The following is a 24691-nucleotide window of genomic DNA, read 5'->3' as shown; positions in this document are numbered from 1 at the left end:
TTTCATCTTTTGGTAATACAGTGAGGGTTACTCAGTCAACACTGAAATCAAACAAGAATCATAGAGGATCATATTTATTGTAATCTTTACAGGACAGAGAAAACAGGCTCCTCCACCATACAATACATGGACATACTCGTGTGGTTCAGTGGGGGGTTGGAGTTTAACAGCAGGATAGCAGTCTTTGTGCTGGCCTCATGGTGGCACCAGAGCTGAGGCGACCAGCTCACCTTCCAAATAAAACATTTAAGACAAACAAAGAGTACAAACAAAAGCAGTGCAAAGTTGCTGATGTAAAAGGGACCCCAACTCAAGACTGTTAGAGATCTCACTGCAGAGAAGGACAGGGAGCGACATGCTTCAGACTCGGACAAGAACGTCTCCATCTCAATGCTGACCAGTCACCTTCTGGTCTTTAAGGTCTATTGCAGTAATAGTCAAACCAAAACTAATCAAAATAGGGAACCATATAAAGTCAGCTTTATAAGACACTGGTTAAGTCCAGTTGTCAACATCAGCAGCTCTTTCATGACAACTAACATCTAATATGTATGATACTGTATGTTGTGCAAATTAATTAAATAATTAAATTTTCCACAATTTCCCAGTTTGGGATCAATAAAGTAATTATATCCTATTCTATTACCGTTGTGTTTGGATACCATTTGCATCCTGTAGTTGTGGGTTTGAGAGTCTTCCAGGATTTAGCCTAGGACAGGATCTCCCATCCAAATCCCTCCTGTCACATTTCTCCTTTACAACTAAAAGAAATCAAATGGGGGGGTTTGTCTTTGTAATGTGCATCTGATGCAAAACAGAAAACAAAACAATTCCTGTGCTATAATAATAAATCTGAACAGAAAGTGCAATAGTTTGAATTAGATGTCCTCATGTACACCTCACTATCCTGATTTAAAAAGAAAACAAAGCTACAGTGCAGGTAAATTAGTGTTTTGATAACCGCATAGAAGAAGCTCATTAAAGTCTGCTCACAAGTGTTTTCATCATCTTGAACATTGCATTACAATGTATTACTTAGTAATATAAGTGACAGTGGCAGCCAATTAAAAAGCAGGGGCACATTATATCAAATTAAATACATGGCACATGATTGAAGTACAAACAATACAAATGAAATAAATAAACATATCTATGTCAATGTGCCATAGTCAGTCAAATAAGTCAAACTTAAGTGTGGCTCAGGTCAGCTCCGTTACTGAGTTACTGTCAGCAGCAAACACAACCTTCACGAGGGGAAAATGTTGATCTATGTCCTCTAGTGCTAACGTCCCAACCGTGCAATACTCTCCACACATGTAGCTTTTTTTAGCTAAATATTTACCAATTTAGAACTTTCAATTCCAGCCTGGCCTGAGATATGTGTGTCTGTATAAAGAGATCAAGCCTGTCTCACCTTGGTTGGGACGCTACCATCAAAGCACATATTTGTCATGTAGAAGTCCTCCCTAAACCCCCCCACATCCATCACAGATAGAAGATTTGAGCACCGGTTTATGATGTGACTGAAGGGAAAAAGGACCAAAAACAAACTCATCCCTGAACAGCCACAGCAGGGTCACTGAGACAAGATCCTGCATGGTGTTCCTCTAAACATTTTTGCATGAGTTAGTGTAACGACTCGTATGTTATTACATTATTAGATTCAAACCTAACAGGGTGACACAAACACAGGACAAAGGACTACAATGATATGGAATAAAACTACAGCACAGCTCATTTGTATATGCTCGACTTAAGAAATATCTTTTAACTCTTCGTGTGCACCTTTCGCTCTATATCAACAGGAATGACCACCATGCCTGTGGTGACTATCAGTTCTTCTTCTGTAGTGCATATATTAAACTATGTTTTCAGGAGTCTGCACTCTGGCAGCAGCCTAGAGACACGTAGGGTGATACCTTGTAGAAACCCTGAGCCCACTCCTGCATGGTACTGACCCTCGGAGCTGGCCCACGGGAAAGGGAGGAGTGGAGAAACTGGATACACAGGTTCACTAATACCATGACAGAAGAGGACCAGAGGGGAGAAAAAGACTTCTTGTTGATGTGTCCTCTCCACTCTTGGATGCTTCTGATTAGAGAGTCTATTTTTATCTATGCTGTTCCAACATTTGCTGGGCTCCTAAGACTCAGACTCAAGTCTGTGTGCTGAAAAGAAAAACAAATATTCTCAACATGGATGCATTCAAAATACTGCAGTCTGTTGTAATGTATTGTACATTATATTAATGCATACTGACATTGCTTAGGTATCCGTAGTGGCTCGGTGTCTGCAGAGATGACTTGGTGCATGACACCTCTGAACTGGTACAGTAATTTGAGACTCTTCTCCTCTCCCACACAGGGGTCGTAAAACCCCGGCAGTCCAGCCTGAGCAGAAAGAGAGACATAAAGAACACTGATGTATGCATGCAGATCTGTATAGGTAGTCAAAGGGGACACGTAAACCCACGCACCTTTGAGGACTCGGTGAGGATGAGCTTGGAGTCTTTGACTATGCACTGCAGAGGTACAGTGACGTCAATCACCTTTGCTTTCTCCTGCCTCTGGCTGGTGTCAGACACAAACTTTCCATACCAGGCGTTCAGGATGATCAGTCCTACACAGAATCACATGTTTTGTTTTTTTTAAAGTTATAAGTGTCTTCATGTAACAGTCCTGCTACTTTGCTGGCTGGATATTCATACTATGTAGCTAACTGTTCCTTGTGGACGGAGCGTCTAGATTAAAGGGTAAATTGAACACATCCAATAAACAAATTCTTCAAATAATAAAATGCAACCTTCTCACAAAAAAAAAGGGGGTAGGTGCATGTTCTACTTGCTGAGCTTAACCAGTGCTGTTTCATTTATTTAAAAAAACAATTATATGTGAAAGTGAGCAATGCCGTATTCATTAACAATCCATTCTTACATATGAAACAATTTTTAAAGCAACTGTAAAAAATAAGTTCAACACAAAGTCGACGCAAAGTCTAACCAAGTGCCTGCTCCACCAACTGAGCCAAACTCGCAGCCCGAACAGCTGATCTATTCCATAAGTCCACTATGATGTATTAACTTAGTTCAACGTGTAGTATGACGGACGATATCTTTACTATCACTTATTGGACAGAAAGAGACAATTGAGGTCAGACTTTGAAAAACTGAATTGTCAATCATCGTTGTATTATGCTGTTTAAAGCATCCATGAGATGTGTTTTAACTTCACACTTTGCCATTTTTATCAAGTCTTATCTGTCTGCAAGCTTTAAAAAGAAAAGGACTCCGTTTCCCACCCTAATGCTGTGTTTGCGTGAGTGCATTTGTGCACGAGTGTGCGTGTGTGTTCTCTCACCCATCTTGGATTCTTCAGCTTCTATGATTCTCCTCACAGACTCCTGCATCAGCAGAACCTGCCGAGGGAGGAAGAGGAGCAGGAGGAGGAGGAGGAGGAGGAGGAGGAGGAGGGGTGGGGGGAGGGAGGAAACAAAAAACAGAACAGGAAAAGAGAGAGAGAGAAAGATGAGACTAGGGGAGCTGAACCCCGGAAACAACGATCAGTGATCGTGTACAGACAGTTTGAGTGTGTCTGCATGTTGAGTACTCACAGCAGACTCTGCCTCCTGCTTCTTCTTAGCGATGTCTGTGGCTGAGCTCTTCCTGTGCAGCTCCAGCTCTCTGAATAGTGCAGAGAAAGACAGAGTAGACATCAATAATTACCCAATGGGAGTCACATGCATATGATGAAGTATGTTGCCATTTAAATGTTGTACTACTCCATCAAAATGTCTGGGCTTCTGTAGTGGTTTTGGGTTTTGCGGCCTTCATTAGAGCGTTCATATTTCTGATCCAAAACAAGCTCTTTTAATTGTAATGCTCTGTCATGAAGAATTTTCATAGCTAAAATATCATTTTAAAAACAAATAGGACATATTTACTAACTCTTGTTTCTGTGCGCGAGTGTATGGGATGATGATGAGTCTGTGGACGGCCATGTAGAACAGCAGAGGTCCGGCGGTGGCGTAGAAGACCGCACTGGGCAGCAGCTGATCTGTTAGGTGGACTGGAAACAGGTACGTTTGACTGGCACGTGCCAACCTGCATGGAGACAAAGGGTAAGCAATTTACACACACACACACACACACACACACACACACACACACACACACACACACACACACACACACACACACACACACACACACACACACACACACACACACACACACACACACACACACACACACACACACACACACACACACACACACACACACACACACACACACACACACACACACACACACACACACACACACACACACACACACACACGTCAGATAATCACGAGAGACAGAGGCGCACAGAGAGGAATGAGCTCATATTTTGGGGTTTGGCTCGTACTTGATCTTGAGCGTGACTCCCTGAGGGACTCCGATGCTGACAGTCGCTGACAGGACACTGTGTCGGCTGATCTTCCTCTCTGCTCCATATTCCACCACAGTGCCGAACCAGCCCGTCCTGGAGAGGAAGACAAAAATAAACAAAGACTGTAAGAGTGAGGCAGCTACAGTGAGATGAAATCAATCATACAGACTGTGCAAGCAGAGATTAAAAACCTCTGAGGATCCAATACTTGACAAATTCATTTTTTTTCATCTTATATTTCTTTATTGTCAAATGTATTATATATTCATTTACATGTTCATGAATATTCAACTGTGGCTTTACTTCTTTTTATTTCCCTGCAATGTCTTATGTGTAAACTGCTTTTGATCTCCTGCAGCTCTTCTAATGCTGCATGTGAGAGCTGTAAAATAAACCTTTTACTATTAAATTCAGTGAAGGGAATATTTGTAATGTAAGGCCATTGAGATTTAGTTCTCATGTTTTTTTTGCACTACTGAACATGATTCTTTTATATCACCATGACTTGGATTTGAAAAGATGAACAGCTTTCTTGTACCTATGAGGCGTGATTTAACATGTTCTCACAATTTCTCAGAAAAGTGCAACCATGTGTAACATTAAATTAAAAGAAATCACTGTAAATCTTTCTAAAAATACTTCATACCAAACAGTATTTTCAGCTGGTATTAAGTCGCATTTTCAAAAGTACTTGGAAAAAGAAGTTTCACTGCCTGCCAAGGGAAACAGTTGTTTATCACAGAATAAGACATTTGAGACATTAAAAGCAGACAGACGTACTTCACAGAGCCTTTCACTTTGGTCTGGTCATCATCCTGAAACTTGTACTGGTAGCTCACCATCAGGTAGGAGTGAGGCACACCAAGCTAAGTGTTTTTGGGAGATAATTCACACAGAATGCAACAAATCTTAGATTAGGACACATTTTGAGATACTGTAAAAACAATATGGACTATGATGACAGCAGGTGTAAATGTGCTGGTGCTTTGTTTTTGTACCTGCAAAGCGAGAGTAAAGTGGCTGCTCTTCGTGTCTCGCACCAGGCTGGTTGTCATGGCGCTGTTGGGCCCCCAGCGCCACTGCAGATAACCCATGGTGTTCTGGTCCAGGTGGCGTGCTGTCATCAGAGAACAGCTCGGTCGCAAACCTCGAGGTGAGAACTGCAAGCCGCACTGGGCTGTCAAGAAACTGGGCAGAGAAATGACAAGAGTGGATTAACAATTGAAGAGACGGGGAATGTTGCTCACATGTTCTTACAGTTTGTGTTCTCAGTCCTGGATCACACGGAGCATACTCACCAGCGTGGAGTGAGATTACGAAACACCTTTAACCCAATGAGAGGTCCGAGTATATCTCCTGCACCTAACTCCACCTGTTAGAGGAGAACGCACAGAAGACGTTACTGCAGATAAGCTGCAAGAACGACAAAATCACCCCATGCTAACATTTACCACAAAGGGCATGTTCAACATTATCTGTAGGTATGTAGAATATTATTTTATTTAAACATTGTTTGTGTGGTGCATACCTCTCCCCATCCCTTGGCTGACGTTACCCTTCGTACAGTCATGTTAATGTTGCCCCCTCCGTTCCCGTTGTGTGTAGAGAGTGAACCAGACAACACTGCAGTGTCCGAGTTCGTCAAAGGAGCCTGGGGAAAAAAAAAAAAAAATGGATGAAAACCGAGAATTCTACAGTGACTCTGGTGCAGGTGAGCAGCTGTGAAGAGGGTAATACTAAGAGAGTGTGTGTGTTTAAATGTGTGTGTAGTGGCTATTTGTCCAGAAACAAAAAAAAATCGAAATAAACTAATATCAAACATAATCAAATGACCACTGAAGCACCATGGGGGATGTGATGTACGCAGGCAAAAGAAGTCCACTGTCCATGCAGGAGATCTGCAGTTTTTTGGTGGTTAATTTGGTTCAAAAGAAAGCAAACAAAAGAACAAAGAAAATCGTGTCTCCTGCTGCCTCTCTTGCGCTGGTAAAGAAAACCACAGGCCCACCCAGGTGCATGCTGGTCCTCTACCTGCCTCTGGTGCCCACAGTGTTACCCAAATACCTAACTAATGCAAAACTAAATTTACTAAACAAATAACTAGCAAAAGAAAATATTACCCAAATATCTATTCTAAATAAAGAAAACATGTAGAATAATTCAATAAACAACACCACCCAAATATGAGTAAACTAAATACCAAAACTAATTCTAACAACAATTAAATAGCTCCAACAGTGTGTATGTGTTTTGTTGTACCTCTATGGACTGAGAAATGTGCATCTTGTTGATTTCAATATGAGGAAAGCCTCCTCCTGGCATCTCTTCAAAGTCTTCGTCATAACGGTCAAATAGGTCTGTTGCATCCACGCCCACGCTGATGGTGCCCTGAGTGATGAGGGTGGAAAGGGGGAGAGATTGGCAGGAATTCATAAATAAAGCTGTAAAAGGATAGTAAGTTTTAAGGCGCAATGTTTCTATCAGTATCTGCATGAATTGGTGGCTCGCACAAGAAATAATTGAATAGTGACGTTGAAGAGGAAATGTGATTGTGACTTAGAGAACCTTGGGGTTAGTTCTTTGTTGCAGTCTCCTCTCTTCTCTTTCTCTCTGCAGCCTTTCATACTCCTCACGGATTTCAGCCGGTGTCCTCTTTCTTTCCACAATCTGCACATCATCAACATCAACACGAGACATATGTAAGAAGGATCAGTTTAGACTGGAAGTGTAGGGTAGCAGCAAAACAACTCAATTTCAGGACAGAAGGATTATGTTAAGACAGAATTACAAACCTCCCAGCCCTCCACCTCCAGCCCTTTCTTCCCAAAGAGGTCATAGATGGCTCTGGAGTGATCGTCACTCAGCACTGAGGGTAAAGACGGTCACAATGGTCTAGTTTACTCACATCTTTTGTGTTTGCATCTTTTCTTTTTACACTGCTTTGCCATGAAAGTTTCAACTGTCAGTTGAATCGCAATACAATTTTTAAACTATCTAGAGGTGTTTAGTCCTTACCTTCATAAGCTTGGTGAACCTGGTTGAACAGCTGTTCAGCCTGACTTTTAAGCTCGGGGTCTCGATGTTTGTCGGGATGGTAGAGCATACACAGCCTTCGATAAGATGCCTTCAGCTCCTCCAATGTAGCCTGTACCAGAGAGGTAAAAATGCCATGAAAGCACATTTAAATCTATTATTTGGCAATTGGCATAGGATTGTGTTTACAGCTGTTTAGTACAATTTACTATTGTAATGACGAATTAAAATAGGGAGTCCATATCTTAATCAAAAACTATTCATTTTGGGTAATTTTTTTACTTGAAAAAAAACAACAGAATATCAAAAAAGTTGCAAATAGAGAGCTTGAATCATCTCTGTAAGAAAGGATTGCACACTGCTTTAAACTGATTGAAGACAGCCAATACCTCGCTGACATGAAACAACGACTGTAAGATGTATTATTAAGAAAGCTTCTTCCAGTGTGAACTTATTGTTACCCAACCCGACGTTATTCAATAAACGTCAGAGTTTACAGTCCCACTCAGGCCTCTCAGTCTCATAGAAGAAGACTGAGGTTTGTTACAGTGCTCGTCGATGCACAGATATAACATAACATAATATAATAGAACTTTGCACCTGCTTTGGATGCATTTACTGCCTGCAGGAAGTAAAGAGATACTGTCAAAATCCTGCATAATCATGTTTCTGCTGCATCAGCCGGTGTCAACCTGCACGGATGATGGTGCAGAGGAAGAAGACCGTTACAAAAACTGAAGGATGATGCACCGACTGCACACCGTTTCCCCTCCGGTAATCCACCCACTGACACTCACGGCGGAAGGTCAGTAATCATTGGGCTTCACTGTTAAACAGAATGAATCGTACCTCTTTCCTGACGTTCAGTAGAGCGTAGTATTCTTGATTATTAGACTCGTAATCATCATCTAAGGACGCGGCCATGTTTGCCTTCTGCTCCAGTCCCCGCCCACCCGTCCACTGCCCTGGAACCTCATTGGTCGGTCGCGCCTGGACCGGAAGTCGTTCTATCGCCATCTTCTGGTGAAGTTTAAGATCAACACAAAGGCAACTTTTACACCTCGAAACCGGAGCAATGGGAAAGGAAGGCTCTGCTGAAAACCAGGGGAACGGAGACGAGCATCATTGTTTAAGTAGGTAATGTATACAATACCAGTCAGTTGACGCCGATTCTGATTGGCTAAATTATTTGCATTGCTAATAGCTTGGCATGAAAAAATTACTTTGAAGTTGTGTCTACCTTTTTGAATATCAGGAATACTGTTTTATAATCTTAGTCATAATGGTAATCTATGTTCCTACTCGGCCTGATGCGTTTAAATTCTCAACTTACCTCTACCCTGGGGTAGGTTGAGTCACAGGAGCACTTTTTTTTCTGAGGTCATATTTTCATGGCTCTTCGTCATAGATGTCATTCTTATATTTTCAAATGATTAACAACATCCCAAATTAAAATGAGGTGTTTTTATTGTACTTCTGTGTCAATTGTCTTTGACTGGAGAACCACATACGTAAAAACTGGCTCAATTTACCCCACTCTACCAGTGACCTGTATGATCAGTTTTAGGGTCCTGTATTGGGCAACATTTGTCTTTCCACACTGTCTCTGCCCCTCTCCAAAACATTTTTAAACAATATTGATGAAGTATTACCCGGCCTCAGAACTGCCATTTGTATCAGATTAATCACAAATTAACCAAATTACACGGCACAACATGTTAATCCCTGTGATATGAAAGGAGGTTTTAAACCTGATGGTTTAGGTTTTCAAGCTAAAGTAAAAGGGATGGCCACCTATGTCTCCTTATGATATGTATTTATATTGTGTTTTAATTTTCCACATCTTAAACAGAGTTACAGTCAGTGACAGAAGATGTATTCAGATATTTTATGCAGGTAAAATAATCAATACCCCAATGTAAACATACTACATTGGCCCACACGTCAAAGCCTATAAGCAAATTCAGTTTGTCAAAACTATAATAACCCTTTACATTAGTGGTGGAATAATTGTAATATATACTCTAGTTACACACTGTGCTCACAGGTCAAATGTTTGTACTCGACCTTTACTCAAACTACCATTTTTGAACCAATCATTTTATGCTGCTACTTTTATCTAAGCTTTTCAGAGCTTTACTCAGTTTATAGTTTTCAGACTAAGATTTTACAATGAAACACATGAGCATGTTTGTCTCCCTATTGGTTGAACTACCAAACAGTATGTGATGTCATCTGGTCTAGCTACAACAAATATTAAATATATATGAAATATGATCACATTTATCAGTACTTATAATTCATAAATAAAAACATGAATAAAAATAAAACAACACTGATAGAAACAATCCTGCAGATGGATGCTGTTAGTACATTTTGATGATAACACTTATAGCTTAGATGAGAAACTTATTGAATGAAGCTCTTTTCCTTTTGGATAGTTAGTTGGTTGGTCACACTTTAAGTTCTCTTTAAAATTATTAAAAAACGTTTTTCACCACTCAATTATACTAAAGGTTTTAAACATTCTGCTTGTCATGTTAAAAAAATGCAATAGTTTAATACTAATTAGCCAAACATACATTATTATGCAAAAATTGAGTTTGATCAATTAATTTAAAAAAATCAATTAAAAAAACTACTGGTGGATTGATGGATTCTAGATATGACTTTTCCTCCTACACAAGGAGATTTTCAACTTTCTGTGCTTAGGGAAACTGAGGTCAGGTTCTTGTCCTTGTTTTGAAAACTTCCCTAATAGAAATCTAAAGTATCTACTTACTCATTCTCAATATTGCAGTGCTGATTTGCATCAATAAGACTAAAATGTATTGCAGCACTAAGTAGCTTAACGTGGACAGTTTTTACAAGATCTTTTATGAATTAGAAATATTAAAGTAGCTTATAAGGCTAAGATCAAAGACTTCACATAGGCTATCTCAAACTTCTACTTCATTGTGTTCAAATAGGATAGAGCTTGTTCAAAAAAAATATCCGGTCAACAATTTTGCTGAACGTATGCTAAAGCATTTTCTTTCACATAAAATGACAATTTCCATGTTGTTCCTCGTCTTCTAGAGCATCATTCTTTCCATCGAAACAAAGACACCGGGCTCTGAAGGTTTAAATCTATTTCTTGGCAACATATGTTTACATCTCTTAATGCCAATCATCCTTCCTAAACTCTGTAGATGCCAACAAATCCTGAGCGCCTGTGTGGCTTACATGCCAAGTATATGTAACTGAAAACAAACCATTGAAATGAAGCGTGTCTATGGAGACGATTGTGTGTATAAAACACAAGGTTGTTTTTTGTGTGTGTCTAGGTTATGTGGCATATAGAGTGACAGTGTGGGCTTGAAAGGAGCACATAATAGACCCGGTTATGCCCCACTGTTAGGAGGGAATAGCCTGTTGGAAAGAGGGTAGGAGTTAGTATTTTGTGATTGGGTGTAAACTTCACTTCCTGTATAACATGAACGGTTTCCTCCTGCAAACAAACATAACAGGAGATACCGTTTTATCATTTCACCTCACTTGTCAGCGCTGCTATAGAATAACACGACCCGAAGACAGCAGGTAGTGAGCCTGTGAGCGTGTGAGGAGCTGTCCTTTCAGCACCACAGCTTCAGCACCACAGCTTCAGCACCACAGCTTCAGCACCACAGCTTCAGCACCACAGCCAAAGACTACATCACTATATCGCGCTTCAAAAAACAAGTCTCTCTCAAGCAGGTCTTTAGGTTAACATTCACGAGGGGTGCTTAACTTGTGTCGGGACGCGACCTTACATGGCATTTTCGCAACCAAGTCCACGGCCTATGTGTGTGTGTTTGTGTAATGTATAATTCGTTGTGTGAGTGTGAGAGAGAGAGAGAGAAGACGATGATGAGCATGATGATGATGATGATGCTGGGGGGAGGCTGTCAAGGTGTCCTCGAATACAGACGTCGTTCAGTGACGTGAGAGAGAGAGAGAGAGAGAGAGAGAGAGAGAGAGTGAGCCGGGAAGAGTGCGCGTGTACGTCAGGGGGGGTGGGGGGCGGAGTCTACGTGAAAAAACCGGAGGGAAGGACAATTCTGCGAGTCACCATCACGGATCCCCGCTGTCAATCCTCTCCGCTTGGTCCAATGGTGTGTTAAAACGCGGCAGGCTCGCTCCCCCAACCCCTTCTTTCTCAGCCCCGCCCCCCTCCTTGAGCTGTCCTCTCTGTGCACGCGCGTTATCCTCCCCCCCCCCCCCCCCCCCCCCCCGCCCCCCCTCCACCACCACCACCACCTCCACCACCACTAGGTCGAGTCGAGGAGGAGGAGGAGGAGGAAGAGGAGGAGGAGGAGGAGGGATGAGGCGCGCGGCGGAGGGGAAATGGCTGCCGAAAACAAGCCGGAAGGTAAGAGAGAAATAAGGGGTTTTTATTTGAGGTGGCAGAGTCCACCTATTCGGGGTTCAGTCGAGGCGATGTTGGGACGGTGGCATGGTGGTGGAGAGAGATAACGGCAGGGCTTTCCCTTTCTGCTTGCCCGTCCCGAAAACACGGACGCTGGTGCTGAACCAGCGACTGTGTGGAGCACGGTTAACCGACAGCAAATAAATAACGGAAGGAGAGTTGTCCTGGTCGGTATAGGCTCCGAGCCGGGATAGGGTAGTCTTTCCACCGTCCAATGCATGCCAGCGTTTCCCCCCCGAGCAGCTGGTTTCTGAGTGCTTCTGAAGCGTTTAGTATAAAAAGGATGGGGATGAGAGAGGATGTGAGTGGTTCACGCTGAAGGAATTCAGATGCTTTCAGTGTGTGTTAGTGAGTGCGTGTTTGTGTGTGCGTTTACGTGCGTGTGTGTTTATCTGTTTTTGTATCTCTCCCAAAGCATAAAATAGACCATTGAATCGTAGATTTCCTTGCCTGACAGGCACGCAACCTCCTAGACCAGCTGTGCTTTTATCTAGTCAATCCAGTGTTGATGCGTGTGTGTGCGCGCGCGTGTGTGTGTGTGTGTGTGTGTGTGTGTGCGCGCGCGCGCGCGCGCGCGTGTGTGTGTGTGTGTGTGTGTGTGTGTGTGTGTTAAGGTTGGTGTGGATGGATGTGTGCTTGTAGTTGCAGTGAAGGTGAGAATAAGGCTGCATTTGAGAAGGGTGTGTGTGTGTGTGTGTGTGTGTGTGTGTGTGTGTGTCAGTTTCAGGTCATATTATGAATCTATTTTAAATCCTGAATTTATTTAAATCTTGTTATTGATTCATTCATGAATAATTGAAGGTGTGACCAAAATCACAATGTCAGTTTTATCCTCATCTCAAATTATGAGTCAATGAAATCTTTGTTGTTTTTTTCCTCAGAGTGTTTTGACATTTGTTTGTAAACATCCTCTGGCTGCTCCAATAATTGCCTTCTTTTCTGACTTTACATATAAACACAGCAGCTTTCGTCATGGACAACAGGCTGTTCCTAAACTAATTAAGAGCCAAAGTTACCCTAAGCAATGAAATAGTGCCTCAGACGCCAGTTTCTATTGTTATTTGATTCTTGTGATCTCTGTTTAGCAGTGATGCTGAAAAAGACAGGAGGAGACTTTACCCCTCTGCCCACTAGGGAGTGATGCTGAGCAAGATATTTTCGACAGGGCAGTTTTTTGGAATAACTTGAACTGATGAAGTAGTATAGTACACTTTCCAAGCAAATAATCAGAAGTGCCACACTTTAAGTCAGACGCAAACATACATATACACAAGTGTGCATTGCGTGCATGCAAGAGGAAGGCCGGGGGTTGCGAGTCCCATGGCGTGAAAAGAGTAGAACTGTAGATGAGACAGATGGCCCATGGGCTGATCAGCATGCACTGAACCACATAAATGTTAAACCATCCCCCCTACCCTTACTGTGCATGCTTTACCTACACACACACGCAAACAGAATCACACATTTATAGTACAAAGAGTTTTGTCCATCAGACCCTCAGTGTTGATGTGCATGGTGGATCTTAATTATCAACAAGCCTCAGACATACTGAATGAAAGCCAAATAAATCAAAGGCAGGAGACGGCTGTCCACTCTTTCTTACAGATGTATGTGACGCTGATCAGAAGAAGAGTACACTAGTGGGCATAAGAACAATATCCACCATAAAGCATGGAAGACCATCTCCCTCTGTGCTGGTTGGTCTACTTTGTATCATAGCAACAGTGGTCAGGGAAACAGAGAAATGATGAGAGAGAGAAGAGAAACTAAAGCTGGGTACAAGTTAGTCACACACATGGAGGCAGTGTTTCTACTGTGGCCAATCGATCAGGGACACAATGGATGCAAGTCAGAGGATCACAAAATGGATCAGCCCACATGCATATCACAAGGAGTTTTTGTTTCAGGGCTTTAGGAGGAGGAGGAATGAGGTGAGGTGTGCGACTGCCAAGAAAAATAAAAAAAAGTCTGGAGCGACTCCTAAATATCTCTGTTGTTGCCCCCCTTTTTCTCTCCGCTCCTTTCTTTCCCTTAAGGACTGAAGAAGATAAGAAATCCAGAGCGGATGGTCAGGATTGCTGTTGGCTACACAGGACACACCCCTCCCAAGAGTGACGACACTGACGCCAACAGTAAGAGACGCACAAACACTCTTCACACTGCTTGTGTGTACGCGCGCACACACATTTGTCTGTAGTGCTGGGTGACTGGGAGCAAGTATAAAAAGCCTTCTGGCAGAATGATGTGATGCAGGAACTGAGGTCTCCTTCTCATCTGCTCTGTTACAGACCACACTTACACATACATTCACAGACACACACACACACACACACACACACACACACACACACACACACAAAACAAACACACTATCTCTGTCTCTCTGCTGAGACGTCATTCTAATTCAGCTCTGTTACACATCATGTTTATTCATGCATGCCAGTACAGTATTAGTGGGGGCACACACACACACACACACACACACACACACACACACACACACACACACACACATACCGTGCTGCACATAGCTATAGAGAAGACAGAGCTTACTTTGGCTATCAGTAGTTTATTGTCATACCTAATCTGTACACATGGCATTATGTATCTATAATCCTCAATGGGCCTGGTTAAACTAGAAGTGAGATGGAGTGTGTAATCTGGGGTCGCTGCGTGGTCGTGTGTGCATGTGGTCGTGTCCCCGCCATTTGTGTGATTGCTGCGGTGTTAGAGGGACTATAAAGGCAATGATTGCTTTGATTGGTTATTGATTTCAGAGGACATGACGCAGATGCATGTCTCTGCCGCTGTTTGTATATGTGTGTTTGTGTCTGTGTAAGGGGGGAAAAATTGTAGGAAATAAACAGATGTGAGAAGGAGCAGACAGACCCGCTGCTAGTGAGGTGGTGGGGGGGTGGGGGGGCAGGGGGTTATGGGAATAAGAGGGGGAAGGTATGTGAAAATACACACACATAAAAAAATAACCTTTTTCATTTCAAAAGGAGCAGATGGCTTCATACCTGCTCCAGACCCTCTTATTTTGTTAAGAGGGACGAGCCAGACTGTCACATAACAGCAAATAAAGAATTAAGAGAGATGCCTGAACAACAATAGCATAGAAGAGAATAGAATAGAGGGAGAACAGAGAGTTCTGTTTGGGATGGCTGTTTAATATGAGCTGAGACTTCTCGGGCCTATCCCTGTCTCCTATCTGTTCTCACGTCCCAGCTGGAGGATTACTGGAGGAAAAGTTTATCAGCAGAATGATAAAATTAGCATGCACGCCCATCTCTCTACCCCCCCCCCCCCCTTTAACGCCCCCTATACTCTCCCTCCCCTTCTCTCTCGTCTCTCCCTCCCTCTTCCTGCACTCTCGCTCATCCCATGCTATGTTTCTTTTCTCTCTGCCCTGGCTCCCTCCTGCCCTTCCATCTCCCCCTCCCTCCCATTCCTCTATCTGGCTGCTGTGCAATGAGCCTTTCTTTCTGTCACATTAATTTCATCCTGAAAAGGGGGGGAAATGTGAAAATTTCCCCTGACGCCTCCTAATATCAGAAGGGGGGGGGGGGGAGTTAAGAGTTGCATTTGGAGCATTTTTCTCTCTTTTTATTGAGGAGAGTTTTATAATTAACTGACAGCCATCTCACAAGGGCATTGGTTTGTTTCTGTGTTAAATATGGAGATGACAGTTTTATGAGGTAAAATATTCATCAGTCGAAGGCCACACTTCTGTGTGATTCTAGTCTAAATTATGGTATTTGATAAGCTTCTAAAGCAATGTTTCACTTTGGTCTAACGTTTTTTTTTTCCCCCACTTTTAAGCACGTATACCACTATATGACTTAATGAGCCAGCAGTCCCACATTAGCATTCAAGCTTTGGCACTCAATCGGACCCCTTTTTTACAAGATTAGCAAGTGAGTGAGTGATCTTTGAATTTGCAGCTCACTGCTGAGGGACTCACATGAAGCAAGGCAGGTAATGAAACTGTTTTATTACCAACATAAACGTGTACAGCTCCGAATTTCCATATTAAGATGTGTTTTCCCCCCGTGTTGCAGCTCGTTTCTTTTTTCCAGGGTAGCCACAGAGGAAAGAGAAGTTTTTTGCCCCGTGTCACATCCCAGTACAGCCCCACTGAGAGCTGTTTGGAACAGATGGAAAAGAGGATTGCGACAGTACCCAGGCTAGATTTTTTTTTTTTTTAAAACAGGGATACATTTTCTGGTTTGGGATTGTTAGAAATACAAGATACAACCCTTTAGGGTGTAAAAACTCATCAGCATTCAGCAAATCTGCAAAGTTGGTCTTTCATTCATCGTCAGTGGGGAGTGTGTGTGTGTGTGTGTGTGTGTGTGTGTGTGTGTGTGTGTGTGTGTGTGTGAGAGAGAGAGGAGGTGAAGACAACGGCCGTATCCGTGAAGGTGTGCTTTGAAAGGGATTTCAGCACCAAGGTCACTGGTGAAAAACACCACTCTTGGACAAATACTGTTATGTGTGTTCTTTGATCGACCGGCCATGTGTGTATGTGTGTGTGTGTGTGTGTGTGTGTGTGTGTGTGTGTGTGTGTGTGTGTGTGTGTGTGTGTGTGTGTGTGTGTGTGTGTGTCTGTTTGCATGTATGAGCGTGAATGTGTGGTCGGGTGTTTGGGTGTGTGCCTACACATGTGCAGCAGGCTTGTTTGATGTGGTGGTTCTGGTATATTTCAAAGGCGAGGCTCTGATGAGAATTCTTCAGAACAGCATTGGGAGGGGGTGGGGGGTGGGGGTGTGTGGGTGGTGGGGGGTATAGCCAGGAGGGGAGGGGTTTAAACACTGATTGGCATTCATAGCAGAGCGGCTGGAGTGCTGCTAAAAAAGAAATTAGGCTTTAACTAAGCTGCACCATTCAGCTGTTTAACTAAGCTGCTGCACCGTTCAGCTGTTTGAAATTTTGTCTTCTCAGGCCTTCTATTAATAAATGCATAATTGATTAGGGGGAGCATACGTGCCTGAACACACTTTTTTACTGACACAATCACACACACATGCTCCTACACAGACTCACCAGCACACACACGGAGCCCCCTCTCCTGTCCATTCACAATACTTTTCTCTCTTTGTTTTTTTTTTGTGTTGGCTTGATCCATCTTGTGTCCTTGTAAATCTCTAACTTTATAAATCATTCTCTCGCTCACATTTTTTTTTCTGCATTTACTATCGCTCTCTGGTTCACATTTTCCCTGCATCACTCGGTCTCCCTTTCCAGACCCTAACCCCTCCCCTCCCCACCCCACCTATCTCTCTATTCCTCTCGCTCTGTCATCTGCCCTCAGGTAGAGTATAATTCCTATTTTCCCAGGGGAGTCATGAATGGACGCCCTCTACTCAAATGCTTATCAATAACCTTTGAGTGCTTGCTCTCTTTGACTTCTGAGCCGCACACCCGTTGGGCTTACACTCACAAACAGGCGCGCACACACATACACACACCAGGGGCTCTATCTTTGTGTGAACGCTATCCACTGGTGAAGTGGTATTTTCCTGAGGCGCAGTGGGATTTTTTTTTCCTCACCTGCAAACCATTCGGTATTTCGGTGATTCTCCAGGCAGCGCAGTCAGAGCATAGGGACAGTCTCCCAGGTTATCCTACTGCACCATATAACTCTTAAGGTGGTGTGCAATCTTATAGCTCTCCAAAATTTAACACACACCTCTTAGTCATGTTTCTCTAAGGCTGCTCTGTAACAATCTTCCACCAGTAGTCATGTCATATTATACCAAACAAATGTAAAAGTTAAGGTTGTCTCTTTAAACAAATCCCATAAAAGACAAAAAAACAACAATATATAATACCATTTCAAAGTACGTCAATATGTCATTGCCCTGACTGTTGCATTAGATAAAACCGGTCACATTGATATTGATGCATTTCTGACATGATAAACAATTTTCACAAACAGCTGAGCACAGGACGTTTTAGCAACTGTTACCTAAGCATGCATGAAAAGGGCATTTGATGACTGTTTAGATCTGTGGATTTGGCAAAGCCTTTTCAGATAGAGGAAAGTAAATGTGGAAAGGACTCAACATAAACCATCATACCCATGTGTCATTGTAATAAAAAAAACACGTCACACAGAGTGTGAATCTCATCATTTTGGACAAAAGAGGTCAATGACAGAGAGAATGAGCTGAGTTAAGCTTTGGCTACACAGACAATACTTGTTATGGGGACCCATTCACTGCTGACTTTTTGTCGTCAGGGGTTTTTGAATAAGGAAAGTAAATTGCTAGACTGTCTTTGTCAAAGCATAATGGAAAGAGGTTTATGTTATTAAAGGATATTTCAGATGAAGTTACCTCAACTGAGGTGAGCATGGGATTCATCGTTTTTCACAGACAGTATTTTTCACTCCATTTCAGTATGTCCAGCACCTGATTTAAACTTTGAACTGAACATCTCTGTCGTGTATCAACATCATTTGGACGTGGTTTCCTCTCAGGAGGAGCCTCGTCTTGAGTTTCTATTCCATTACCAAATTGTCTGTATAACACTGTGGGGAGAGCACTGCTTTTAAAGGGGATAAGAGATGCCCAGGTGATTGACCTCCATTGTTGCTTATGCACTGTTAATGTATGATAATGGACTCCTCTTAATCCAAACCTGTCCCCAGTTGGGCTGCAGGTGCAGCATGCACCTCCACCTGCTGTCCAAAAATAAGCGACACTCCCTCTGGCACTACTCACCAAACTGTTGTTTACACCATGTACCTACAATGACAAACCCATCAGCCACACTTGTCGACATCATTGTGAATCATTCGCGAGTGAGTAAGATACAATCAGACAACTTACATAAAGATGAGATGGAATTAAAAATAACTGAAGGGCAGCTTGCTCTTCCTGTTTTATTGTTTGGAATCATGTTTTGAACATCAGATCTTTTTTGATTATTTGCAAAAAAAAATCTACTCAAGTTGAAGTCCTTCATAGGCCTGAGCAAATTCACTTGCTGGTGGTCACAGCAGGCCATTAAAATGTCTTACAATAAACGTTTGCTATGATTTATTCTTCCACGTCCAATAGATGCAGTGTTTTGGTATTCTCCTCTCTCCATGTGTCAGTGTCTGATGAAAAATGTCTCTCCACTTCCTACTTTTCTCTCATTTATCTTCTTTTATTGTCCCCCCCCCCCCCCCCTGTCCTCCCCCACCTCCCATTCTGCCCCAGATGAGCCTGGACAGTTGAAGATCTACCTTCCTAAGAAGCTGCTGGAGTGTCTGCCAAAATGTTCCTCTCTACCCAAGGAGCGCCATCGCTGGAACACCAACGAGGTGAGAATGAGACACACTCGAGAGGGAAATATCTGTGACAGTGAGACGAACTCAGTGTTTTCTGCTGGTGACTCATCCCTGGCAAATGTCACATTGAGAGATGAAGAGGAGGTAAACAAACACAATGGCAGCTTTTCATTATGGGACCCTAAAACTGTGACACCAAAAAATAAAAAAGACAAAGGGAGCTCACAGCCAAAAAAATCCCACTGACTGTACATTCTCGCTTTCTTTTTTGCTTTGTAATCCAAACACCTCGGTGTTCAGGCGTAGGAATCGGGGGACCGGGGTATACAACTATACAGGGCTTAGAGGCTGAGAAACAAGAAATGAGGGAACAAGATTGAATGTTTCCAGTGCTGATTGTTACTGGGTTCAAACACCCTGTGGTCAGTCGGATAAAGATTGTGATCTGAACTAACGTTGTTGCTATGCAACCTTAGAAAGCTGTTAAATGTGTGGCACATTTCTGCTCTGGATGCCTTTTCTGTGTTAAATGAAAATAAGGCTGGAGTTGAATTGTGTAATGTTGTCCTCCAAAATAAGAAACAGAGAAAAATCAAAGGCTCTCTGTGAGGTGTACTCTAGCAGTTAGCATGCACACAGAGGATTTGATCAGCAAAGTTAAAGTGACTTCACACACAGCTTTTTGCTCTCCATTTACTCAATGTTGACCACATTTTAAAACTTTAAGCGGGCTTTGACTTTGAAGGTGTAACTCAACCTTATGGCCACCACTCATTAACATAGGGCAGAGTTTACCATTGCTAAGGGACAACATTAGCATGGTATTTGCAGCATGAACAAAAGATGACTGAAACTGTGTCATGCTGGCTAAATGGTAAAATGAGGCTAAATTAGTTTGGGACAAGCCTTTACTGAGGGCCACTGATAACCCTGGGCTACACATTTTGGGTGTGAAAAAGCTTTTCAGAGTTGCATGTTGTTCCAGACTTAAGCTGTTAGCTTAGGGAAGTGTTTGATGGCTGGAAATTGACGCAGGCATTTATCGTCAACAGCTCCTTGTTTATGCATTGCACAGATCTCCACTGGTGGTTTGCTCCATCCATTGTGATGTGGTTGGCCTCTGCTGAGACATTTTCTCCATGTGCAGGCTGTGCACTCCATTACGGATGTGTGTTTGTGTTATTGATTACCAAGTCCAGCATTGTTATGCAATGCAAAGCTGATTTGGCCTGTGGTTTTTCTCTCAGGAAAGTCATTACATTTTTCATGCAATCCATCTCAAAGAAGGTCATATTGGGAGTTAAGCATGGCGCCTACTGAACAGTATGCTCCCATGAATAGGCAGTGTCTGTGTGTATGTGTGTGTGTGGCTCAGGAGAACATGACCGCTGCTGGTTAGGGACTTACGCTTTTCAGCCTAACCAAGAGCAATTGTGCATAAGCACAACGACAAGACCAAAGCACCTTGTTGCTGCCCCCTCTCCTGCTCCTTCTTTCTCTTCTTCAGTCTCCCTTCAACCTACAATCTCGTCCTCTCTATCTTTATCTGTGCCCCCCCCCCCCCCCTCCCCCCTTCTTTCTTTCTCCATGGCTCTCTCTTCCTGATGAGGAGGTACAGCCTCAGTTCAGGGGGAGGTTGGGTGTCCCTCAGCGAATTCCTTCAAAGCTCCTCTTCCACCCAGGCATAAAGTTTCCTGCATACTTAAACACTCCATTGTGTCTGCTGCTCCTCTCTGCTCTCTGCCTTCATAGGGGGAGCTGTGTGTGTACGTTGGCTGTGCCTCTCTAGTGCATGTATGTATTTCAGTCAGTGTGTTTCTTCCCATGTGTGTGAGTGCGTCTGTCAGGAATATGAATGACTCCAGATGACTGTGCGTGATTATTTTGTAGATGGTATGACAAAAATAATTGATGAATTTAATGTGTTTGTTGATTTCCATCGGTTTCTACTGCAGACTTTAGGAGTAGTATAGTAGTTCTCAGCAGAAAGCTTTTTAAATATTTATTTCTGGGGCTTTTTTTTTGAGATAGGACAGTGGCTTATTGGAGGACGACAGGATCTGTACATTGTGCGTACAAATTAACCGTTTGTCAAACCAGTGCCCCAAGCAGAAAACCTTTTACCTAAAAATCATTATTGGCGAACAAATGTTGTTAGAACTACGCAGGGTGTGTATATTTACAACAGATAGTAGTGTCTTATAAAAGGATTTTAACCTGTCACATATGAAGCTTTCAATTTATTTTTTTAGTTGCATCGCCATAATGTGTGTGTATTAAAAATAGACTAGATATTGCTCTTGAAGTGCGTAATCGACGAGTGGCATGCTGGAAACACCCTGTAACTGTTTGGGTTTTGTTTGTGTTTAGTAAATTTCTACTCTTGTGGGGCTCTATGGAATTTTACCCATTTTTATACGCTTACACTTTAACCTCATCCTCTGTGTAAAATGTCTGAATATGAAATTAGGACTATCTGTAGTGTTTTTTTTAGAATGAAAAAGAGCAGAGTATGATGGATAGAGATATTTCCAATCTGTGTTTGAATGAGCATACCTTTGATAAAGTCAGGCCCAGTCTGTGAAAGTCTTTATCTGATATGTCCTTATTCTCACCTTTTTCTCGGCATACGTATGTCTTTGCAAGTGTGTGGGTATCTGTGTGTGTGTGTGTGTGTGTGTGTGTGTATGTATGTGCTTCTTGTGTGCGCGTGTATATTTTTTTAACATGTGCGCAATTACATATGATCCTCTGATCTCTGTTTTGTCACGCATGGTTCCCCCCCGACACCTTGGCCTCCCACCAAGCGGAGCCCATACATTTTCACCCCATCCCCTACTCCACCTCTACCTCCTTCTTCCCTCTCTTCCTTCTCACATTATCTCTCTCCTCTCTCTCTCTCTCTCTCTCTCTCTCTCTCTCTCTTTTGTGTATCTACTGATGTGTGAAATTATTCTGGGATGGAGGGATGGATTCCTCCCTGAAGGGCTGAGCGGAGGCGTGAGCCTTTTGTTCAATAATAGATTGGGGGTGTATGTGTAGCTGTCCATGGTAATAGACTATAGACTAGTTTTAGATAACAAACCACACTCAGGTGGACAGACTGATGGTGGAGCGTTTTTTTATCCACCCATCGGGAATGACTTGTTGTTTGGTTTCAGCAGATTCTATGGAGCGCTGTAATAAGAAGGCAATCAAACTTTTTGAAAATGTAGACAAAGACGAACTTCAGAGCTTTAGACTGCAGCTCTTGATGAGATATGATTACTCTTTTGGGGGACCCCTGACGTCCTGACTCATATTTTTTAAGAAGTCAGGCAGAGTTGAATTCTGGGTAAATTGTCTTTTGCAGAAGCTTTAATTAAAACAGGATATTATGCATACAAAATATGCAAACGTGCACTTCCTTTGCATTATTCTCACATGCATTTTCAAGGCTTGTACTTCAGAGCAGCCCCCTCGCTGTGATTCAAATGACGCAACTGTCAAACAGATTGGTACAGACTTCAGAACATCACTCAGACGACAGCTGTCTGTGCCACAATGCTATTACTGCATGCTAGTTGGACCGACACATTGCTCAACTTTAAGAAGAGAATAGAAGATGACACTATTTTCCGTGTTATTTTTATTAAAATAATACTTTATGAAACACACTATGTTGTATTGTCAAACTCCTTTCATAGTATGCATTGATATTTGGTAGCATCGTGGTGTGAAGGCAGCTAGTTAACAGTTCACACACGCTCGTGTCTGGCTGTGCTGCTGCAATGACACTAACATGATTGCCTGAATGAGAAGCAGATCGAAAAAAAGCATATACATTTTAGACCACTGCCCCATCTGCCTCCTCTGTGTGTGTCTGAGCATCAAGGGTCAGTGTTGCCAGGGTAACAGATTGGGTGTGTGCATGTTTGTGTGTGTCTGTAGGTGTGAGTGTTCCTACTAATGGTGTGATTGATGTTGCAGGTGAGACACAAACGCTGGTACATCAGGAGGTGATGAGACAAACGTGACACAGTCAGTACGACTGCTTGTGATGCCAAACATGTATGACAAAAACAAACAGAGGAATTATGTGAAGGACTATAAGCTTGAGCTTTCATGTATTAATGTCAGGTATCCAGTCACATTCACTTGTGCGTGCGCTCTAGCATTTCAGTTTGTGTGTGAGCCCAAACACAGCTTTTAGTGCACGATACTCTGTCTATGTTTTATTTATTATTCATGTCATTATTGTTGTTTGTGAGCCATTAAATAGAAACATTGAACTGAATATGCACCAATTTCCATTCCTACGTGCCTGTGTAGCATCATTTCTCATTTTCTCCTGGAGGTTAAACAGGAGAAGTGTCTGGGAAAAAGAAGTTACACAGGAAGGTGGGATAATGTTAAATGTCAGACGACATGAAAAAAACACAGTAGAGTAAAGTTAGCAGACAGCCAGTTTCAGGCCTCTATTCAGATATTCTGCGGTGAAGGGTGCCCTTGATTTATGAATCTGATTTGTGAATCGCTAATGTCCAGCTCACTGGCAAATGGCCAGTAATGATTAACCCACTCTGTTTGGTCTGCTGTGTCAGAACAAAGACAACAATAACACCCCTTTGTAAACCTACCCAATGTTTCAATTTGGAAATGCACTACAATGCATTGGGTAGTGCTGCATATGCATTTATTAGATATCATGAGAAACTTAGTGTTCCCTTGTCAGTGTGTGTACACGTGTGTGTGTGTGTGTGTGTGTGTGTGTGTGTGTGTGTGTGTGTGTGTGTGTGTGTGTGTGTGTGTGTGTGTCCCTGAGCCTGCCTGTAGCTCTAACCTCTCGAGTTGACATTGAGCTCTGTGCTGTTGCCGTTTACCAGAGTAAAGCACGCTTTAATGAGGGGACAAAGAAGGCACACACACTTGCACACACATGCTCACAGACATGTATATACTCAAACAAAAATGCACACACACCCTCACTTTACCAGAGGGTTGTTTCACAGCTCCTTACATTTGATTCCTATTCTTTTATCTTTAATCATTCCTCGTCTTTTGGGTTTGAGAGATATTTTATGTTTAGACAGCGCCAAGTTATTATCACTAATTAGTCCTCCAGGCTCTCTCTCCCTTCCCTCTATCTACTTTACTTCTATTTGTCTATTTCTCCATTTCTCTCTGAGCCAAGCCTGGCCCAATTAACACCCAACGTCATTCTGTGACTGTTCTGACTTCATTTCCGCTCAAACTCTTCACATCCATTCTGTCCTGCTGACCAAACTGGCAACATGAGCCAGATGTGCTGCAACGCAAAGAAATAATTAGAATCTCTCTATTCATGAATTTCATTTCATCGACAATACATGTAATTATCCAGCAGGTCTTTTATTTTTAAATGGGACTCTACTCAGTGAATTGGACGTGTGCAAAGGATCAGTCTCGTCTTTAATGCATGGAAAATTGAATTACGGAATCATGAGGGAAACTTTCTAAAAACAGGAGTTGTGTTTTTTT

The 24691-nt window shown here is 42.5% G+C and overlaps 2 protein-coding genes across 12 annotated transcripts in view; one reads left to right on the top strand and one right to left on the bottom strand.

Moving 5' to 3' along the window:
- Nucleotides 1–58: 58 nt before the first annotated feature.
- LOC132977483 (dnaJ homolog subfamily C member 11-like) lies at nt 59–8433 on the bottom strand. Its single transcript, XM_061042084.1, has 16 exons — nt 8313–8433; nt 7446–7575; nt 7223–7296; nt 6996–7097; nt 6690–6818; nt 5959–6081; nt 5729–5802; nt 5429–5618; nt 5211–5296; nt 4407–4523; nt 3944–4099; nt 3610–3679; nt 3357–3414; nt 2477–2619; nt 2261–2390; nt 59–2168 (listed from the first exon to the last, which is right to left on the bottom strand). The coding sequence occupies exons 1-16, from the start codon at nt 8385–8387 to the stop codon at nt 2143–2145; spliced, it is 1683 nt and encodes a 560-aa protein (XP_060898067.1). The 5' UTR covers nt 8388–8433; the 3' UTR covers nt 59–2142.
- Nucleotides 8434–11713: 3280 nt separating this feature from the next.
- The window catches only part of LOC132977482 (calmodulin-binding transcription activator 1-like), a 51899-nt gene continuing 38921 nt past the window's right edge, over nt 11714–24691 (top strand). For 8 of the 11 annotated variants that reach the window (XM_061042082.1, XM_061042080.1, XM_061042074.1 and 5 more), the window contains exons 1-3: nt 11714–11853; nt 13947–14042; nt 19122–19225. In XM_061042082.1, coding sequence (XP_060898065.1) covers nt 11829–11853; nt 13947–14042; nt 19122–19225 — 225 coding nt within the window. In that variant the 5' untranslated portion in view covers nt 11714–11828. The remainder of the gene's footprint in view (nt 11854–13946; nt 14043–19121; nt 19226–24691) is intronic. The other 3 variants (XM_061042083.1, XM_061042075.1, XM_061042081.1) reach the window with 1 other exon arrangement.

This window comes from Labrus mixtus, chromosome 7, assembly GCF_963584025.1.
Source record: "Labrus mixtus chromosome 7, fLabMix1.1, whole genome shotgun sequence".
Taxonomy (NCBI): Eukaryota; Metazoa; Chordata; class Actinopteri; order Labriformes; family Labridae; genus Labrus; species Labrus mixtus.
Note: the sequence above shows the minus strand (reverse complement) of the source record. Positions and strands in the feature narration are given on the sequence as shown.